The following is a 17,854-nucleotide window of genomic DNA, read 5'->3' as shown; positions in this document are numbered from 1 at the left end:
TGATAAAAGAATTGGCATTTCTAGCTTGTACTGTTCCTTTATGGGAATATCATATCTCAGAGTCTAAGGAGTGACTTGCTCATGAGCTAGCATTCATTCTAAGTCACCAACCTTCTGGTAACTTAACTAGCTAGGCCTTAATTTCCTCCAGTCCCCCAGGATTAACTGAGACCCATGAAGAGATTCTGCCCTAAGTATATATATCCCTTGGGTCAATGGCAGCTGGCTCAATTATGGAGCAGGACAAAAATCTCTCGAAATCAGGAGTGAAGGACCATATGGCCAGATACTGTTGAGACAGCATTACTTAGGATGCTGTCTTACAATGAGCTACCCTTAAAAAAATGTATTCAGCCATATGCTCTGAAATAACAATCTGTATGCTCAGGCTGGAGTGGCATAAATAACTAGAAAAAGAATGGGTTTTTCCCATTCTAGCTTGGCTAGAGCCATAGGCCAAAGGAAATAAGAAAAAAAATTAATAAAAAGCAAATATAGATTTCTACACGAGTTTAAAAAAATCAGTTTTACAAGTATAAGATGATAGAGGTATAACAAGGTTACAATTCCAATTTAAAAGATCTAATAAACTACACAATGAACTATAAGTACAAGTGAATAATATGACATAGCAACTAAAAATACTAATGCTAATGCCTTCTTGTAGATTCCTCTCATCTGACTACCCCAGACCAACCACTTTAGACATGATGGGGTCCAAGCTGCTTTTTAATGATATCAAGTTAGGCACACATAAAACAAGAAACAAAAATAAAATATGTAAATACAGAAAAACAAGATTTTCAAAGATTAAGTTCTAAGAATATATTAGCAATTATCTTGAGTCCTGAGGCTATGCCTTATGGTGAATCCATGTTTCTTTTTTTTTCCAATTTAATTTTAATCACTTAGTCCATAGTGCCACATTTTCTTCCTATACTTACTGATGGGAAAAATGGAAGCTTTTTTACCTTTCAAATGCCCTCCTCCCTTAATATATTATTTTTACTTCCTTATCTCTTATCTCCCCTTCCTTGGTTAGAGGGCATTCATAAGTCTTAAACATCCAGATACCACAAAGCCTTGGAAATCTCTATCCCTTATCTGATATTATTCAAGTCAACAAGTAGATAGTACTTAAAAACAGGGTTCTGTTCCTTCAGGGACAGCTTTGTCCAATTCAGTGCAGACTCTGAGCCATCACATAACTATCACATAACTGAGCTATCACATAACTCACCCTTGGTTCAATAAATTAAAAGATACTAATCAGCACAGCAAATGCTAGCTCATAGTGCTTCTGAAATTCTAATTACTTCTTTAATTCTATAACTCTATGATATCACTCTACCTAACCAATCTAACACAATCATAAAATTATAAAATTTCACAGTTTTGTTTTGTTCTTGTAAATTCCCTGAGCATTTTTCTTGACCTCCAGCTCGGCAGCCATCTTCTCACTGGTATTGCCTCCATTTCTACAGTCTCTTCCACTGATATAAATTCATCCCCAAACAGCCATTTAAGGCAGCAGCCACTCTAGATATGTTTTCTGCAAACCTGATTCAGCCTCTGATTCCCAGGACCTTTTGAGTCATCTTCTCCCAATGTAAGCATCTTGAGGGCAGGGGCTGTGGTGTTTTTTAATTTGTATTTAACTCACAGTGCTTGGCACATAGTAGACATTTAATAAATGCTTTCTCTCTCTCTCTCTCTTTCTCTCTCTCTCTCTCTCTCTCTCTCTCTCTCTCTCTCTCTCAGAAGTCCTTACCAATTTGCATTTGAGGAAATTGAGGCCCACAGATGTGAAGTGACTTGCTCAAGGTCACAAAGCTGGTCAATGGAAGAATGAGGAATAGAGCCCAGGTCTTCTGAATCCTAGGTAGTACATCTCCTATTATGATATGGTCTCTTTCACCAATTCCTGATGCTAATCTTTTGTCTGATCCAGGTTATATTCTTCAATAACCCCTGAATACAGTCATCATTGACAACTTCAAACTCTATATTTTTCTTTTGCCTAAATCTCCTCTCTAAAGTAGAGATAATAATCCTAATAGCTCCTACCTTACCGAGCTGTTGTAAAACAATGTATGCAAAGCTCTTTTTAAAAAACCCTAAAATATTACATATTAGTCAGATATTAGAATTAGTCTCACTATATCATCTTCTTATTTAAAAACTCAAATCCTACCTATCCTTAAGAGTTTATCTCAAGTTTTGTTCTGTCACCACTACAATGCCTTCCTTGCATTGATTTTCTCCTCATATGCATTTCTACAGAATTTAATTGTCCATATCATTTAATTGTTCATTAGCTAGGTGACACATTGGTCAAAGTGCTGGGTCTGAAGTCAGAAAGACGAGTTCAAATCTGGTCTCAGATACTTATTAGCTGTGTGATCCTGAACAACTCACTTAATCCTATTTGCCTCAGTTTTCTCAGCTGTAAAACAAGCAGGAGGAGGAAACGGCAAATCTCTCCAGGATCTTTGCCTAGAAGACCCCAAGGGATCATAAACAACTGAAAAATAATCATCATCCATTTGAGCCTAATATGTGTGTCTAGAATTAGCCTTGTATCCCTAAACTACATTATACATTCTTAGAAGGTAGTGTGTCATATTTCTTCAGTGCCCAGGACATTGTTATACACACAGCAGATGCTAAATACACACTGAAGAAATGGAACACTGATTGAAGTACATAAAATGGTTCTACCAAAATACTGAAATGTCATCTTTGTTTTGCTAATATAATGTTAATATCAGAAAACATTTGCATCAAAAAAAAATCTTTGGTGAACTACATTTAGCTCATAAAGTGCCCACCTTTTCACAAATGTCATTCAAGGCACCAGCTAAAACTCGATATGCACTTGTCTTTCCTCCAAATGGTTCTCCAACAATCATAAAACCATGACGTACAATCATCATTTCAAATATTTGTAGGATCTTCTCATAAAAGAATTTGGTCATTTGCAAATTCATTAAATCACAATTATCTTTAATAGCTGCCATTAAATCATTATAATCTGGTTTAGGCAACTTCACTCCAGGAAACAAATCTGAAGTAATTCCCTGTCAAGGAAATATTTCAATGTATATATTTATTATATTTTGTTACTCACAAAGATGCTAAAATTTTGCAAGTTATAATACCCAACATAGATATAACATTTAAATTTGTGTAATATAAATATATTTTAATAGCATAACATTTTAATAATATGGTAGCAGCATATTACCTAATTTAAAAGAAGTGTATGCAAATGTGTACATGAAAACAAATGCATATGTGAAAATCTAGTTGTGCTGATATAAATATTTTTTTTAAATAATTATAATCAATATACAGCTAGCTACCTTGGCATCATTAAGAGAGCTAATCATTTAAAATCAACAAAGGCTATTTGACTAGTATTAACTAGATTTATATGTAAAATACAATTATCCAATTTTACCCTGAAACATTTAAAACTGATTTCTGAAAGCACTCAGTACCAAAATAATATGAATCTGCATTGATATGGGACTCTCTCCTTATTAGCGGAGATGAAGGCCCTGCCTGGCATGAGAAGCAAGATAGAGCCAGTGAGAGGCGAAAACTTCAGTTCCCAGCTAGTCTCTACTCTGGGAACTCTCCAAGCAGGAGTTTCCCTTTCAGACTATCCAAGTGAGAGTGTTCTTTGAGCTTTAAGAGAGAAGATGGACAATGCCAATGACACTTCAGGTTACTAAAGGAAAAAAACTGTGGGAACAAAGACATGAGAGGAGTGGGCAATGTCCATCCTGAGTCTGTGCCCAGCTTGCTACACTAAAGATTTCAGAGAACTTCCCCTTGGGTAATTTCAAGGACTTTCTCTTGCTTAAGATGAGTTATCATGCTCTCAATGGAAGAGCTCCTTCACTCTGTGTTGTCTGATGTATATTTTGCAATGTATACCTTCTCTGATTTGTTTTGCTATGACTTGGAAATATGGGTTTCTTTGCTATTCTCTGTTTTCATTATAGAACTGATATTAGGTGGAGAAGGGGTAAAGCTTGGAATCCCCCTTGTCCCGCAAATGACAAAGCAGTAAAATATTAGATGAAACTTGATCCTAGATGAACAATATTTAAAGGAGCAGTTAGATATACCTCCAGTCCAGTAACCCTCTCTCTGAGGAGAATAAAGTGGTGACTTCTGGTCCCAGCATCTTGCTTCCCTTCCTGGGAGGAAGCAGAGGCTACAGATGTATATTCTGCATTCCTTTGAGCCAAATGAGTACAGTCCCTTGACACAGGGGGCCCCTCCATTCTAGTCCTTTTCTTATGCTAGTAATTTATTAATAGCAATATTAATATTCCCCCTTCTTCCCCAATGAAAACTGTTCTTTTTTGTTATGGACAAATTAAGCATTGAAGAATGTAAAGCTAACCCTTGCTGAGTGTAAAATGGTAGGAGAAAGCCTTCTCTCTTTTTGGGTTCTCTAAATTGTTTGGGCTTCTCCCTTGTCAAGATCAGACTACTCAGATTGTGGGGTCTGATGACTCATTGAGAAGCCTAGTTAAAGGCTAGTGACAGAATATGTAATATGTCTATTATCTAGGAACTAGCCTAGCTAAATTTTGAGAGAAGCTCATCATCAGGTTGACAGCAGGGCAATGATTTTGTTCCTCTACAGCAAATACAGAAGGGTGCAATCTGAATCACTCTAGGGAGTACCCATACCAATGAAATCACAGATCACTGAAGTGTTGAGAAAACAGGGGGTACCACAATAGTTTGTCTGTCTGCTATCCCCTCAGGAGGTCCTGGGGGTGGTGGGACACTCAAGCCAGGCTACAGTGGCAGAAATGGAGTCTGTGTGGCCCTGTGCACTGGCTGTGCTGGGCGAGGCCCCAGCTGGGCTCAGTCATCCATCTCCTGAGGGGTCTGCCCCATCGGAGGCCTGGTTAGCTGACTGGATGACCATGAGCTGCTCAAGGTCCTGACCTGCTTGGCATGGTGACCTGCCAGATCTGGTACAGCTGCTGTCCATCTGTGAACTAGTTAAACTGCTGCTGTCCTTGCTAGACCTTTGTCTGTAATCTGCTATGCAACCAGCCGCAAGAGTCTGGATCTGTCCCTGAAGAACCTGGGTGCCTGGTACAGGCTGTGCTAAGCAGATATACTGTAGTTGGCCAGCATGTAACTGCACCAGAACTTGGGGGATTTAACTCATGTTGGTGATGATCTGTTGCATCAACTGCATGATCTACCCTGTCCTGCTCAGTGCCTGCTGCTTCTGGGCCTGGGGCTGGACCTGCACGATCTGCACTTGCTGGCCTTCTCCAACGTGCTTTGTCACTGGGCTGGGCTACTGCTGCTGAGACTGAACAATGATGATCTGTCCTGACTGGATGGTGCTGGTAGTGGTGGAGGTGGTAGTCTGCTGGCCAGTCTGCAGACCCTAAACCTGGACGGCCACTATGGGCTGCTGGGCCAATATGAAATAGTACTGGATGGGCTCCACAGGAGTCACGGATTGGTGCACCTCCTCCTGACTTTTGGGAGGTTTGAATTCATCATTTGGAACAATGTAGATGAGAAAGTCGAACTGGTCAACGTTGCCATGGCAATGTCATGATTTCTCACCCCAACCCTTGTGCTGCTGAAAGGCCCCAGGATAGAAGGGAGGCAGTTTATGCTGATGGAAAGGTGGGGTCCTTAAGCAAATGCCTGGCTACCCTGTTCTAGCTCTGCTTCTGCTACATACAGAACCTAAAATATAGATATCAGGAAAAGGCTGAGGAGTATACAAATTGCATGAATTTTTCTCTCTTTCCTTAATTCTTTCTACTGAAATTGGAAGGTAAAGGAAAGTAACATTTTTTTAAAAAAACTTTTATCATTCTTACATCTTTAGTCAATTTTTCAAGATTGATTCCTGAAAAACATAAAGATTGATAAACTTAATTTTATCTTATACATTCTTACAAATTCCATTACGTTTATCTGAGAAAACAAAAGCATTTTTAACTTTCATTTTAAGATATTTTTCCTTAGTATTAAACTATAGCTGAATCTCTATCTTAAACAAAGGATTTTGTTAAGCTTCATTATATAAACAATTTCAAAATTCTACACCAAAGACTAGAAAATGAAATTATTAAATTCATAAATGACCTGAATTGCTAACTTCTATCAGACTCAATATAGCCAGTCAGACATATATTTAATAAAAGCCAGACTACTTTTTTTTGGTCTAAGTGGTTTTATAGAGCAAATACTATTTTCATTTCTTTTTGTAAAATATCTAAAATAGAGTTTGACACATTGAAGTGCCTGATAAATGTAATATTATAAGAATTTTGATTCATTGCATAAATTAATGTTCTTACCTCAAAAAGTGGTAGATCATGGGATAAAAATTTTGGCAGATTCACATCAATGATGGATCTAAACAGCAAAATTTCTTCATTTTCATTTGGATATTTCAGCTAAAATGAATTCATTTTTAATTATTTAGCAAATTACTTTTTGATGCTTTTAAAAAGAACAAATATTAAATTAAATGCAAAACAAATCTTTAAATATTGTCTCACTTTACTTTTGGATCAATTGAGTGATTACTAGGCATTTTCTACTTAGATATCTATATATCTATAGATATCTATCTTCTTAGTATAGAAGGGAATTTCTATAATATTTTTATTTTACTTTGATTAACTTTATCTTTTTTTTTTTTGCTGTAAACCCCTTTATCTTCTTGGTAAAAGGAACTTCCTGTGTAAAAAATCTTTCTGATTGCAATTCAGGTATTTAGCCATCATTTGTCGCCTTGAAAGAGTTGTCTGGCCTACTGAGAGTTTAAGTGACTTGTCCAGTCACATAGCTATGTAACAAAGGCAGGATCTGAACCCAAGTATTCCCATGTCAAAAGCCTGCACTCTATATACACTGTGCTTTGCTGCCTCTATTTCTAGTTGTATGTTAGTCCTATTTCCTAGTAATTAAAAATAAGGATTTATATGAATTTGAGTACAGCATTCTAAATACAGGCTTTTTATATTATTGAAGATTTCAGTTGCCCTTAATGCTACCAGCTTGATCAGGAGAAATAAAAGAATTTCACCCATTCCTCTTTTTTCTTTCTTTTTTTTTTTTTTTTTTGCAGGGCAATGAAGGTTAAGTGACTTGCCCAGGGTCACACAGCTAGTAAGTGTCAAGTGTCTGAGGCTGAATTTGAACTCAGGTCCTCCTGAATCCAAGGCGAGTGCTCTATCCACTGCACCACCTAACTGCCCCCCCCCTCCCCATTCCTTATACCTCTACTTTTCAATGCTCTCTGGAAATCTAAATCTAAGGCTAAGGCTATCATAATTTCAGAAAGGTGATAGTCTGAAACAGGTGGCTCATGAATATATAATGTAACTTTTGATATTGCCATCCCAATATTATACTATAAAAATGACTGTGAATAACTCAATGTGCTTTAGAAATAGAGAGAAAATCTGAACTGATAATTGGTTTCTGGTACCTGGTATAGTGCCTTGCACAAAAGAGGTTCATAACAGTTTGTTGAACTGAGCCAAAAAAAGATAAAGATTAAGCTCTTTTCTCCCACCCCCCACCATAATCTCAGTTAATTAAAAACAACAGGTATTTATTGTAAAAGTGTCTGCTTTAAGAAGGAAGCATGAGGTAACAGAAAGCACACAGGCTTTAGATTTTTATTGGGGTTTGGATTAGGTGAACACTAAGATCTCAATTCGAAAACATGATCTCCTAGGTGCTGTCCCTTATTACTCTGTGGCAAATTTTCTAGAACACTGTCCAGCAGCTAATATACTATTATTTAGCATCCTCTTTGATTTTTTTTTTTTTTTTGCTTATTCTTGGTCGAAGTCTTATACTGCTTGGTATCCAGTAACCTTGACTCCTCTGCTCCACACCTTCCTTCCTCTGGCCTCCACTGCATCTTTTTGCGTCTCTTCTGTCTTGGATTTTAAATGTTTGTACATCTAGTTTACCCTAAAGGTCCCCATTCCCTAACCAAACTCCTACTAGTCCAGAAGCAACACAGTGGCAGGGCCTAGATCTAGAAAACCCTCAAAACAGGACCTCACATACAGATAGAAAGTCAGTAAATACTTCAAAATAAAAGATGCTCTGTAAAGATAAGTCAGCTTATAATTACATTTTCATGATGTGAAATTAGCATACTGACCAAAATTGTATATGTCCACTAATTATTAGAAGTTTCAATAAAAGCAAAAGACACACATGAATATTGAAAGGCCTCAAAACATCTACAAATACATTTTGCTTTTTCAGTATACATCCAAAAATTTTGTAAAAAACTAAATTAATCAATAAGTAACATCAATAAAAACATAAGTAATCGATGTTATTTATATTAATATGTTTTGTGTGGTTAGAAAACTACAAAACAATTAAGGTGGTTTTTTTTCTAAAATGATACTGATACGATCTACAATGATGTAAAAACCATAATGTTTCCACACAATGCAGGAACATCCTGTCAATTTAGTGAAAAGAGTTTAAATGATTGTTTAAAATTTTCAGGTGTTTGAAATGACTAGCAAATTGATTTTCTAATGACATAGCTTCCATGGCAGTGTGATTAAGTAATATAATAAAGATACACAAGAAACACCGCGGTCTCATACCTTCAGATTACCAGCAGCAGTAAGCACTGACTTCACTGCTCTCATTCCATAGTCATAATGGTGTTGAGATGACAACTGCTCAGAACACAAACGATAAGTAGCTACAATTTTCACTGACAGGGGTCGAGCAGTGACAAAACCACAAGAATAAAGAACAATTTCTGCAATCATGGCATAGTCAGGCACCATCATTGCTACTGTTCTGAAGAGAGCCTATTAGAGAGAGTAATCATATATTTTAAAAGATAATCAGAAAAATAATATTCTTTAATATTTATCAATTTAATTAAATGAATCATATGTTTTGTAATAGTATCAAATTTGCATTAAAGTCTTTTCAGTAAACACAGTGACAATTTTAAAAACAGAAAGGAAAAAAGTCTATCATGTTAGCATAAGAACCATGGCTTCACTTTTTTTTCTTAAAATTCACACATCTTACAAGTTTAAGACAAAAAATATTTGTAATTATATTTTTGGTTACTTGTTAGTTTATCATGGGATTAACTCATAGATCAACATGGTTATCAATAATGGGAGACAGGGTAGAAAGGAGAATAAAAAATTAAACTCCAGCAAATATTTAGAAATAGAAGGTTCCGCAAACAATCCATTCCCTACCTGGAGGGAGAAAAGCTGACTGCACTCCTCCTTCAAAGAGCTAGAAGGACTCTGTCATACTTGGCTGCTGGGTCACAATGGGAGTTTTGCTCAGCTGAATCAATTCAGGGTTCTCAATGCTTATCCTTGCTAAATCTCCTCATTCTATGACTCTCTTTTTGCTAACAACTGAATGACTTAAAAGTCTCATTTTATTCCAATTTTGAACCTAGCTTACCAAAATACTGGTCTGAGTCAGGCCCAGTAAAGAACAAGTTATAATAGTAAAAATTAAAGAGATAAGTAGAGGAAGTGAATTAATATTTCAGGGGGGAAATCATCTATTCATTAATAAATCAATATTGCAAATGGGATACTTTTTGGAGAGGGAAAAGAGAGTATGAGACAAGGGGCTATATGTTCTTCATCCTGTTTAATTCTGGGTTTAGCTAATTATCGGCTTGCAATATATGTCAAAGATACACACATATATTGAAGGATGAGTTCAAAAAGATTGCCCATTGAATTGTATATGATAGTCTGTACAATATACATTATGTATCCACTTATTTTTTCCTATTTGTATAGACAGACCAAACTTTTGAGTTAATAATGATCTCTTTTAGTAGGTTCTGTGATATCCAGGGGCTTAATGAATTCAGCACAACAGAAACATTTCAAGGACCTCACCATGAGATGCAGAATGTTAGTTTTAAAAGAGTTCTACATTTGGAACTGGGCATCTAGGTGGCACAGTGAATAGAGCACTGTTCCTGGAATGAAGAGGACCTGAGTTCAAAGCTGGCCTCAGACACTAAACATTTATTATCTGTGTGACCCTGGGCAAGTCACAACCCTGACTGCCTCAAACATCCAAGGCCATCTACAAGCCATTCTGATGTATATCTTGCAACTTTACTCAGCTCTGGAAGAGAGAGTGAGGCTGGTGACCTGACACAGCCCTCCCTCACTTAAATCCAATTCACTGCAAGTCATGACATCACCTCCCAATGTCAACGGTCCACTTAGAGAATGAAGAACAAACAACAACATTTGGAATCTGAATTCAAATCTTGGCTCTGAGATTTTTTATTTGTGTCACCTTGGGAAAATCACTTAAATCTCTCTAGGCCTCATTATCTTCATCTGCAAAATGAAGGGGTTGCACTAGATAACCACTAAGCTCCCTTTCAGCTCTAAATCAATCCCTTATAGAAAATCTTATGTACTTGGACTTTGTTCTCCATCTCCCCCAATACAGTAAAGAATACTTCTAGTTAGCATATGTCTCCCTGTTTTTTGCCTCAGTATTACTATTAGTTATCAATGATCATTAATAGATAATTATTAAAGATAATTATCTTCTAAGAAATCCTGAACGATTGTGACACATGTATGAGACACATTTTGTTGGAGAAAAATCTTTAATGTGGCATTTTTCTCTACTTATGCAAATGCTTTTTTGGTAGTCATCAAACAATAAGCTCATTCAAGGTTCTTGTATTATTACCATCTTTCAGTTGATTGTGTGAAGGTAAAGAGATAGTCTATTATGTAATACTGCTTGTGAAAGCCTTCTTGTTTCCATTTAATAACCTTTTCAAAGATGTCCTCAGTGATTGTGTAGAGCATGTAATATGGCTAGTAGTAACTTTTAGTTGCCTTTTTTTGGGCAATAACAAGGACTGAGATTTCCGCCCCCCCACACGTTTGATATTTTCCCTTCCTTTGTATACCTTAAGAATCCCTCAACACCCTTAAGCTCTCATTTTCAGCAGAGACCTCTCCAATAAATACGTGCTCTAGTTCAGATGCTTTTCTCATCTTTGTTTTCTTCAGTGACATTTTCACTTCTTCAAGAAGCACAACTAAAACTGTAACGTTAAAAATCCAAATGTGGTAACTCCATTAATATTGATGGTGAAAAGAGGCTGTTAAAAAAAAAAAAAACTTTTCATAGATGATTTCCATCGTTCTTCTATTTGTTGTCCTCATTCCAAATTTATCCTTAAACATTTTCCACATGAATTTGTGTAGCTGATTCGTTTACCAAGCTTTCTTTAAACTTGTTTTTTCTTTTTTGGGGGGTGGGGTGGGGCTGGGCAATGGGGGTTAAGTGACTTGCCCAGGGTCACACAGCTAGTAAGTGTCAAGTGTCTGAGGTCGGATTGGAACTCAAGTCCTCCTGAATCCCAGGCTGGTGCTTTATCCACTGTGCCACCTAGCTGCCCCCTAAACTTGTTTTTTTTTAATCATTTTATGAGGTAACAGAATTCATGATCTTGCTTCACTCTTTGCATAAAATTTTATAAATGAGTTTATTTTCTAAACCAGCATGGCTTTTTAGGGTTTTTTGTTTCCTCATTATATTAATTTATTTCCAGCAGTTAATTTTTTAAAATTAAATGTCAACTGATGGCAATGTCCTTTTCTCCATTCATAGCCCATTCTTCAGCATCAAGAACATATTGGAATTATTTTCATTGCACAGCAGATCTTTTTCTCATTCTTATTCTTTTCATCAATTTTCTATAGATGTGTTTAAGAAATTGTTCCCATCATACAAGTATGTAATTTTAATGACATTTCTGTCATAAATTACTTTATGCTATGGAAAAAATTATATACTTATATTTTGACATACATATAAAACACTATATCTTTTTTAAAAATCATAAAATTAAATAATTTCTGAGTCCCATGGTACTTTTTTTTAGAAGCACCCAACTCTTAAAATAACTTTTCCTTCTTAATGCATGAATAACATAAATCTTCTGCCTTTTAAAAGAAAAATGTTATACTTCAGACATTAGGTAACAACAGTATAACAATTTTCCTTATTCTATTGTAATATATTTTGTATGTGTCAATCTCCTTTAGAAGTTAAAACTATGGGAGGATGCCAAGATTTCTAAAAAATATTTTCATACTAAAAATTTTTTATCAAGATTTGAGTGACTTTCAGAATAAGATGGAAGAAAAATGTACTGATTATACCATGTACCAGAGGGAGGACACCTTTGATACAATTTCAACATGCAAAGTAAATAAAACTTGGGAAAAGTCAGCTTAAAGCAATTGGCAGATTCAACTACAAAGGCTGATTAATTCCATTACAGGCACTGATGAGATTTTCTTTTCTTTCTGTCCTCCTTTAGGCTTTTATTCATTCGGTTTGATTTTACTCTATACTAAGTACAAAACAAAAGTTTTATAAAAGGAAATTATAGTTAAATATGTTAAGTAATTTTTAACACATTCATATAAAATTTCATTTTCCTTTTTTTCCTGTTTTTCTTCACTAAGTCTGATTGAGTAGAGTTTGAATTGACATGTCAGAAAGGCAGAAAATGTAAAAAAAAAAAACCCTAGCTGTAACTAGTCATATGTAGAATATTCATAATGGGGAAAAATTTGTAAGCCTAACTGAAACTAATTTTAAAAAAATGAATAACAGGGTCAGGTCAATGTCAGTAACCTCTGTAAAGCACTAGACTAGAAACCAAAATTTCCCATTATGTTTGTGAACTCTCTAGTTTTCAATTAATCTGTAAAATAATAATTTCTAAAGTCTCTTTCAGTTCTAATTGTTTAAAATTTGATGTATTCTCTAATGAGGATCATATTCATAATTAAGCTGTGATATCTACTTATGTTGTGCACACTTTTTTCTGACACCTAAAACTTCATTGAATTCTTTCCTATGCAGAGATTTGTATGAATAGATGTAGAATAAAGTGATCAGAGCCAGAAATGCAATTTATATAATAAAACAGCATTATAAAAAGAAACAACTTTGAAAGACTTAAGAATTCTGGTCAATACAATAACAAATCAAAATTTCAGCATACTCGTGGTGAAATATACTACCTACTCAACTTCAGATAGAGTAGATTCACCTTTTTTTTGACATAGACATAGATATTTTGTTTAAGTGTACATATGTGTTACAAGACCATTGCTTTTCTTTCTTTTTCAAAGAGGTTTGGGAAGAAGGAAGGTAGGTAAATTTGGGTTAACTTAAAATATATAATTCAATATTAAAAAAGAAAAGGGTCAAAGAGCTTAGATATTTTCATAAATTTCTTATTATAATTTCTCCCAACATGTCAGGTTATTAAATATTGGTTACTATTTTTTAAAATCCTCCTTATGTTAGACATTATATTTCTTCTATGCTCCTTAAATTGCATTTTTAAATTTTATTATATATCCTTCTTGCTAGAGTATGAGTAAATACCATGAAGCAAATGAAAAAAAATATAAAATGGATGAAATCATTATTCCTTCTTCTAAGTGGACCATTGACATTGGGAGGTGATGTCATGACTTGCATACCTTCAGATTATCTGGTAGTTCTGAACGTCCAGCATACCCTGGGTTCATAGTTATAAAAACAGCACAGGTTGGGTCAAGTTTTAGTTCAGTTCCTTCAAACATTAGTATTTCACAGCCTGTATTAATGCCTACAGGTAAGAGAAAACAAAATATTTTTGTATATTAAGTCAAAGTATGACCTCTATCACTTGTTACTATATATATTTATCCTACTATTGACAATATAGAAAAAGAATAATGTATTACCTCTTTGGATGGTAAGAATTTGTTGAGCAACCACAGAAAGTACTTCCAAATCAATTCTATTAAATTCATCAAAGCAAGCCCAGGCCCCACAAGACAACAGTCCCTAGGAGAATACAATAATGAAATTCTTCATTCTCATCCAAATAGAATATTACAAAGAAAAAGGTTTTCATTTACATAATCTTTTCTATAGTTTACTATAACATGAAGAAAATATCTTATTCATGTTCATAAAAAAAAGTTTATTTTTTCATCACTAGCACATTATTCACAATTTCAATTTCTGGCTTTGAACAATTTAAGATTTCCAGTATACATACACATGTATATACATATACATATGTATGTATGTATAGGTATACGTGTGTGTATGTGTGTGTGTATATATATATATATATATATATATGTACATATACATTTTTGTAGTGTGGAAAAAGCATGTGTAAGGAATTAATTGTGATTTGGGGTTTTCATAGCCCTATCTTTGCTTTATTATGGTCAGACTGAAAAACATGAAAGCTTGAAATACCTAAGAGAAGATGGGTGTGTACTTTGGGAGATAATTGAACAAACAAGAGGAACTCTGACCACAGGGAACATTTATTGAAACTAAGTAACTAGCCTTCCTCTAATAGCTTTCCCACTCGCACGTGGGTCTGGCTAGATTATAATGGGGACAGCCCATGTGCGTGTGCTGAGCCAATTAGAGACTCAGCATGGCTAAGAAGCAACCTTCCCCTTCCTGTGGAAAAGTCAGTTAGAGATACAGTTGAGATTCAGTTAGGGGGGTTAGAGATACAGTGAAAAGGGAGTTAGAGAGAGGGTTCTGAGAGAAACGGGGAAGGAAGGCAGACATTTTAGAGGAGCTGCTGGTGCTTGACCTTTGGACAAAAACAGAAGAGACCGCACAGCTGATTCTCCTTAAAGCTACAGATTTGGGGTATAGTGAGTTTATTTTGGTTTTGAAGCAAAGCTAGCTGCTGAGCTGGAGGCAGGTTTGGGTGCCTGGGGCCTTTTTACTCCAGAGATTTATACATTGTTTCTAGTTCTATTAATCTCACTTGTGTGATTCAGATAGTGGTTTTTTGTTTGTTTTTTGGTGAGGCAATTGTGGTTAAGTGACTTGCCTAGGGTCACACAGCTAGTAATGAAGTATCTGAGGCCGAATTTGAACTCAGGTCCTCCTGAATCCAGGGCCAGTGCTCTATCCACTTCGCCACCTAGCTGCCCCTCAGATAGTGTTTTAAACTTGTTCCCATTAATAAACTTGTTTTGTTTTTGAAAGAGGCTGTTTCTTTTCTTACCCAATATTAAGGTGAGCCACCCAATTAACTCTTCCCATACTAAATTTGGCCCTTACACATGAGATGTGAAATCAGAAGACTTGGGTGTGAGTACTGGCTCTACTGCTTCTTACCTACGTAATTCCAGCCTCAGATTCCATATCTGGAAAATAAGATGATTTCTAAGGTCTTTTCCAATATTATGAATTGATGATTACAAGTAGATTTAATATTTGCCTACCTTTCTTGTGCTTACCCTATGTAGCATTCATATTTTGATTTATTAGTTTTTTTATAACTTCTTTAAATACGATGATTTATTTAGATGACGCTAATGAAAGTGGGTTTTTTGGTATTTCTTTTTAGTGAGGCAATTGGGGTTCAGTGACTTGCCCAGGGTCACACAGCTAGTAAGCGTTAAGTGTCTGAGGCCGGACCTGAACTCAGGTACTCCTGACTCTAGGGCCGGTGCTTAATCCACTGCGCCACCTAGCTGCCCCACTAATGAAAGTTTAATCTTGCTATGAACTAATTAGTTTTCTTCTGTTTCATAGCCACAAACAACATCCATAACTTCTAGCTCCTTCATAAATATTTGTTGTCAAATGCAGAGGGAAATGGGCAACCCAATGCACAGCACAAACCAATTATTAGGAAGAATACTAGACAGAGTCAGGAAGACCTGGGTTTGAAACCAGCCTCTGACACTTTGCTTTGTGACCATGGACAAGTCACTTAAGTTCTAAGAGTTTCAGATTCCTAGACTTATATGAACTAATGCAAAGTGATATGAGAAGTGGGGAATCGTGCACAGCAACATAAATGTACTGATGATCAACTGTGAAAGACTTGGCTATTCTGACCAATAAAATGATCCAAGATAATTCCAAAGGACTCATGATGATAAATGCTATCCATCTCCAGGGAGAGAACCAATGAACTCTGAGTACAAACTGAAACATAATTTTCTTGCTTTGTTTTGCAATGCAGCTTATGTAGAAATATGTTTTGCATGATTTCACATGTACAATTGATATGATTGTTTGCCTTTTCAGTGAGTGAGGAAGGGGTGGGAGGTAGAAAGAGAATCTGAAACTCAAAATTTTAAAAGAAAAGAATACTAAAAATTAATAAATTTTTTATAAGATAAATTTAGGAAAAAAAGTTTTAGATTCCTCATTTTAAAAACAGGAACAATACCTTTCACTATTGTTATGAGGAACAAATGAGACAATGCAATATAAAATGATTTTAAATTATAATGGTAATATAAATTTTAGCTATTATCAGAGTCACTAGTAGGAATTATTGTGCCTGATGCAAGAAAGGAAAGGATGAAACGTAAGATTGCTGGGAGAAAGAAGTGCACCCCAAGATTAGGTTTGTATGATGCTGAAAGATTTGCCCCTCCTAAGAAGGAGGGTAGACCAAGGACTCTCTAAAGTTTAGCATTCTGGGGGAAAGTTTCAATTGCCTCACCCTAGTAATAGCTCTGTTTGATATCATTAAATGAAAACCAACTCAGAGCAGATCCTCTAGGAAGAGCAATTTAGTATCCAAAAGAAAGTGCATTGTCATTGCTTAGAGAAATTACTCTTTCCAGTTTTACTTGCTGTAGCATAGATTTTAGGAGAGGGATGTCAGCCTTTGTGTCCATGTCTTTATAAAGGCAACATTTCATTTCAGGAAAGAATGGACTGATGATGACTAGGAGTATGGTTGAAACTTTCTAAATGGAAGGACTAGATTCATCTCCTACTTCACTGAAATGTAACATCTGTTTACAGTATGGCAAAATGCTCAATTAGTTATGAATATCCAGATGATCAATTTTTTCGCTTATATATTTTGGTATCTTGAGAACAAAGCTACACTACTAAAAGATGGGAATCTGAATCAGAGTAAATTTGGCACAAACACTGAAACTTAATTAGGTTTATCTACAATCAGATCAACTGCTAATGAATTAGAACAATTTACTGTATAAGAATTTTTATATTACTTATTAAATCATATTTTATTGTTCGTAATTCTTAGTAAAAGCATTATAGGGAGAAATAAATCTTTAGATACTTATCTATATACGACAGTTTCATATTAAAATATTCATTCCCGTGAGATGTTTTCCTATTTTAAAGAAACAAGGAGTCATTCAAACCTTAAAGAATTTTCCTAAAGCCAGATAATCCAATCCATCAGAACAATTGAAAACAACACATTGTTTTGCTACAGCCTTTGCTAAATCTTTGGTAGTTTCTGTCTTCCCAGTACCAGCTGGACCTTCAGGAGCTCCTCCAAGATGAAGATGAAGGGCTCCAAATAAAGTTCTGAAATTAACAAAAATAAATGTTTGTATAAATATGTGATTTCTTTTCTCATACAGACATGAGAGAATAATTTTAAATTGCTAGTCAGTCTGGGGTTATATTCCAAAGGTATTTTATCTCCAAGGTAATAACATTTTAAATATTATCTAAATTTTTTTCATTGCATTTCCTAAACAACTTCATTTATAAAGAATCCACAAGGCTGCTTTTGAAGCCAGATTTTTATTACCCCCTTTATTTCTGCCTTTATCACCAACTAATCAACAAGTACTAATTAAGCATATAATTGTGCCCCACAAGGTTTCAAGAAGTAAAAGACAGTGCCTGACTCCAAGGAGCTTATAATCTTGTCAGGAAGATAAGACTAATGCAATTAATTGTACAACTAATTGTACAAAGACTG

The 17,854-nt window shown here is 35.3% G+C and overlaps 1 protein-coding gene and 1 pseudogene across 1 annotated transcript in view; both read right to left on the bottom strand.

Annotated features, from left to right (window-relative positions):
* Nucleotides 1–17,854, bottom strand: part of DNAH7 (dynein axonemal heavy chain 7) — a 304,763-nt gene that overhangs the window by 153,600 nt on the left and 133,309 nt on the right. Inside the window, exons 24-29 of the mRNA XM_043992176.1 lie at nt 17,283–17,451; nt 13,842–13,944; nt 13,596–13,723; nt 8,658–8,870; nt 6,366–6,464; nt 2,832–3,080 (exon numbers count right to left, since the gene is read on the bottom strand). Coding sequence (XP_043848111.1) covers nt 2,832–3,080; nt 6,366–6,464; nt 8,658–8,870; nt 13,596–13,723; nt 13,842–13,944; nt 17,283–17,451 — 961 coding nt within the window. The remainder of the gene's footprint in view (nt 1–2,831; nt 3,081–6,365; nt 6,465–8,657; nt 8,871–13,595; nt 13,724–13,841; nt 13,945–17,282; nt 17,452–17,854) is intronic.
* On the bottom strand, nt 4,898–5,970 carry LOC122746137 (annotated as a pseudogene).

This window comes from Dromiciops gliroides, chromosome 3, assembly GCF_019393635.1.
Source record: "Dromiciops gliroides isolate mDroGli1 chromosome 3, mDroGli1.pri, whole genome shotgun sequence".
NCBI lineage: Eukaryota > Metazoa > Chordata > Mammalia > Microbiotheria > Microbiotheriidae > Dromiciops > Dromiciops gliroides.
Note: the sequence above shows the minus strand (reverse complement) of the source record. Positions and strands in the feature narration are given on the sequence as shown.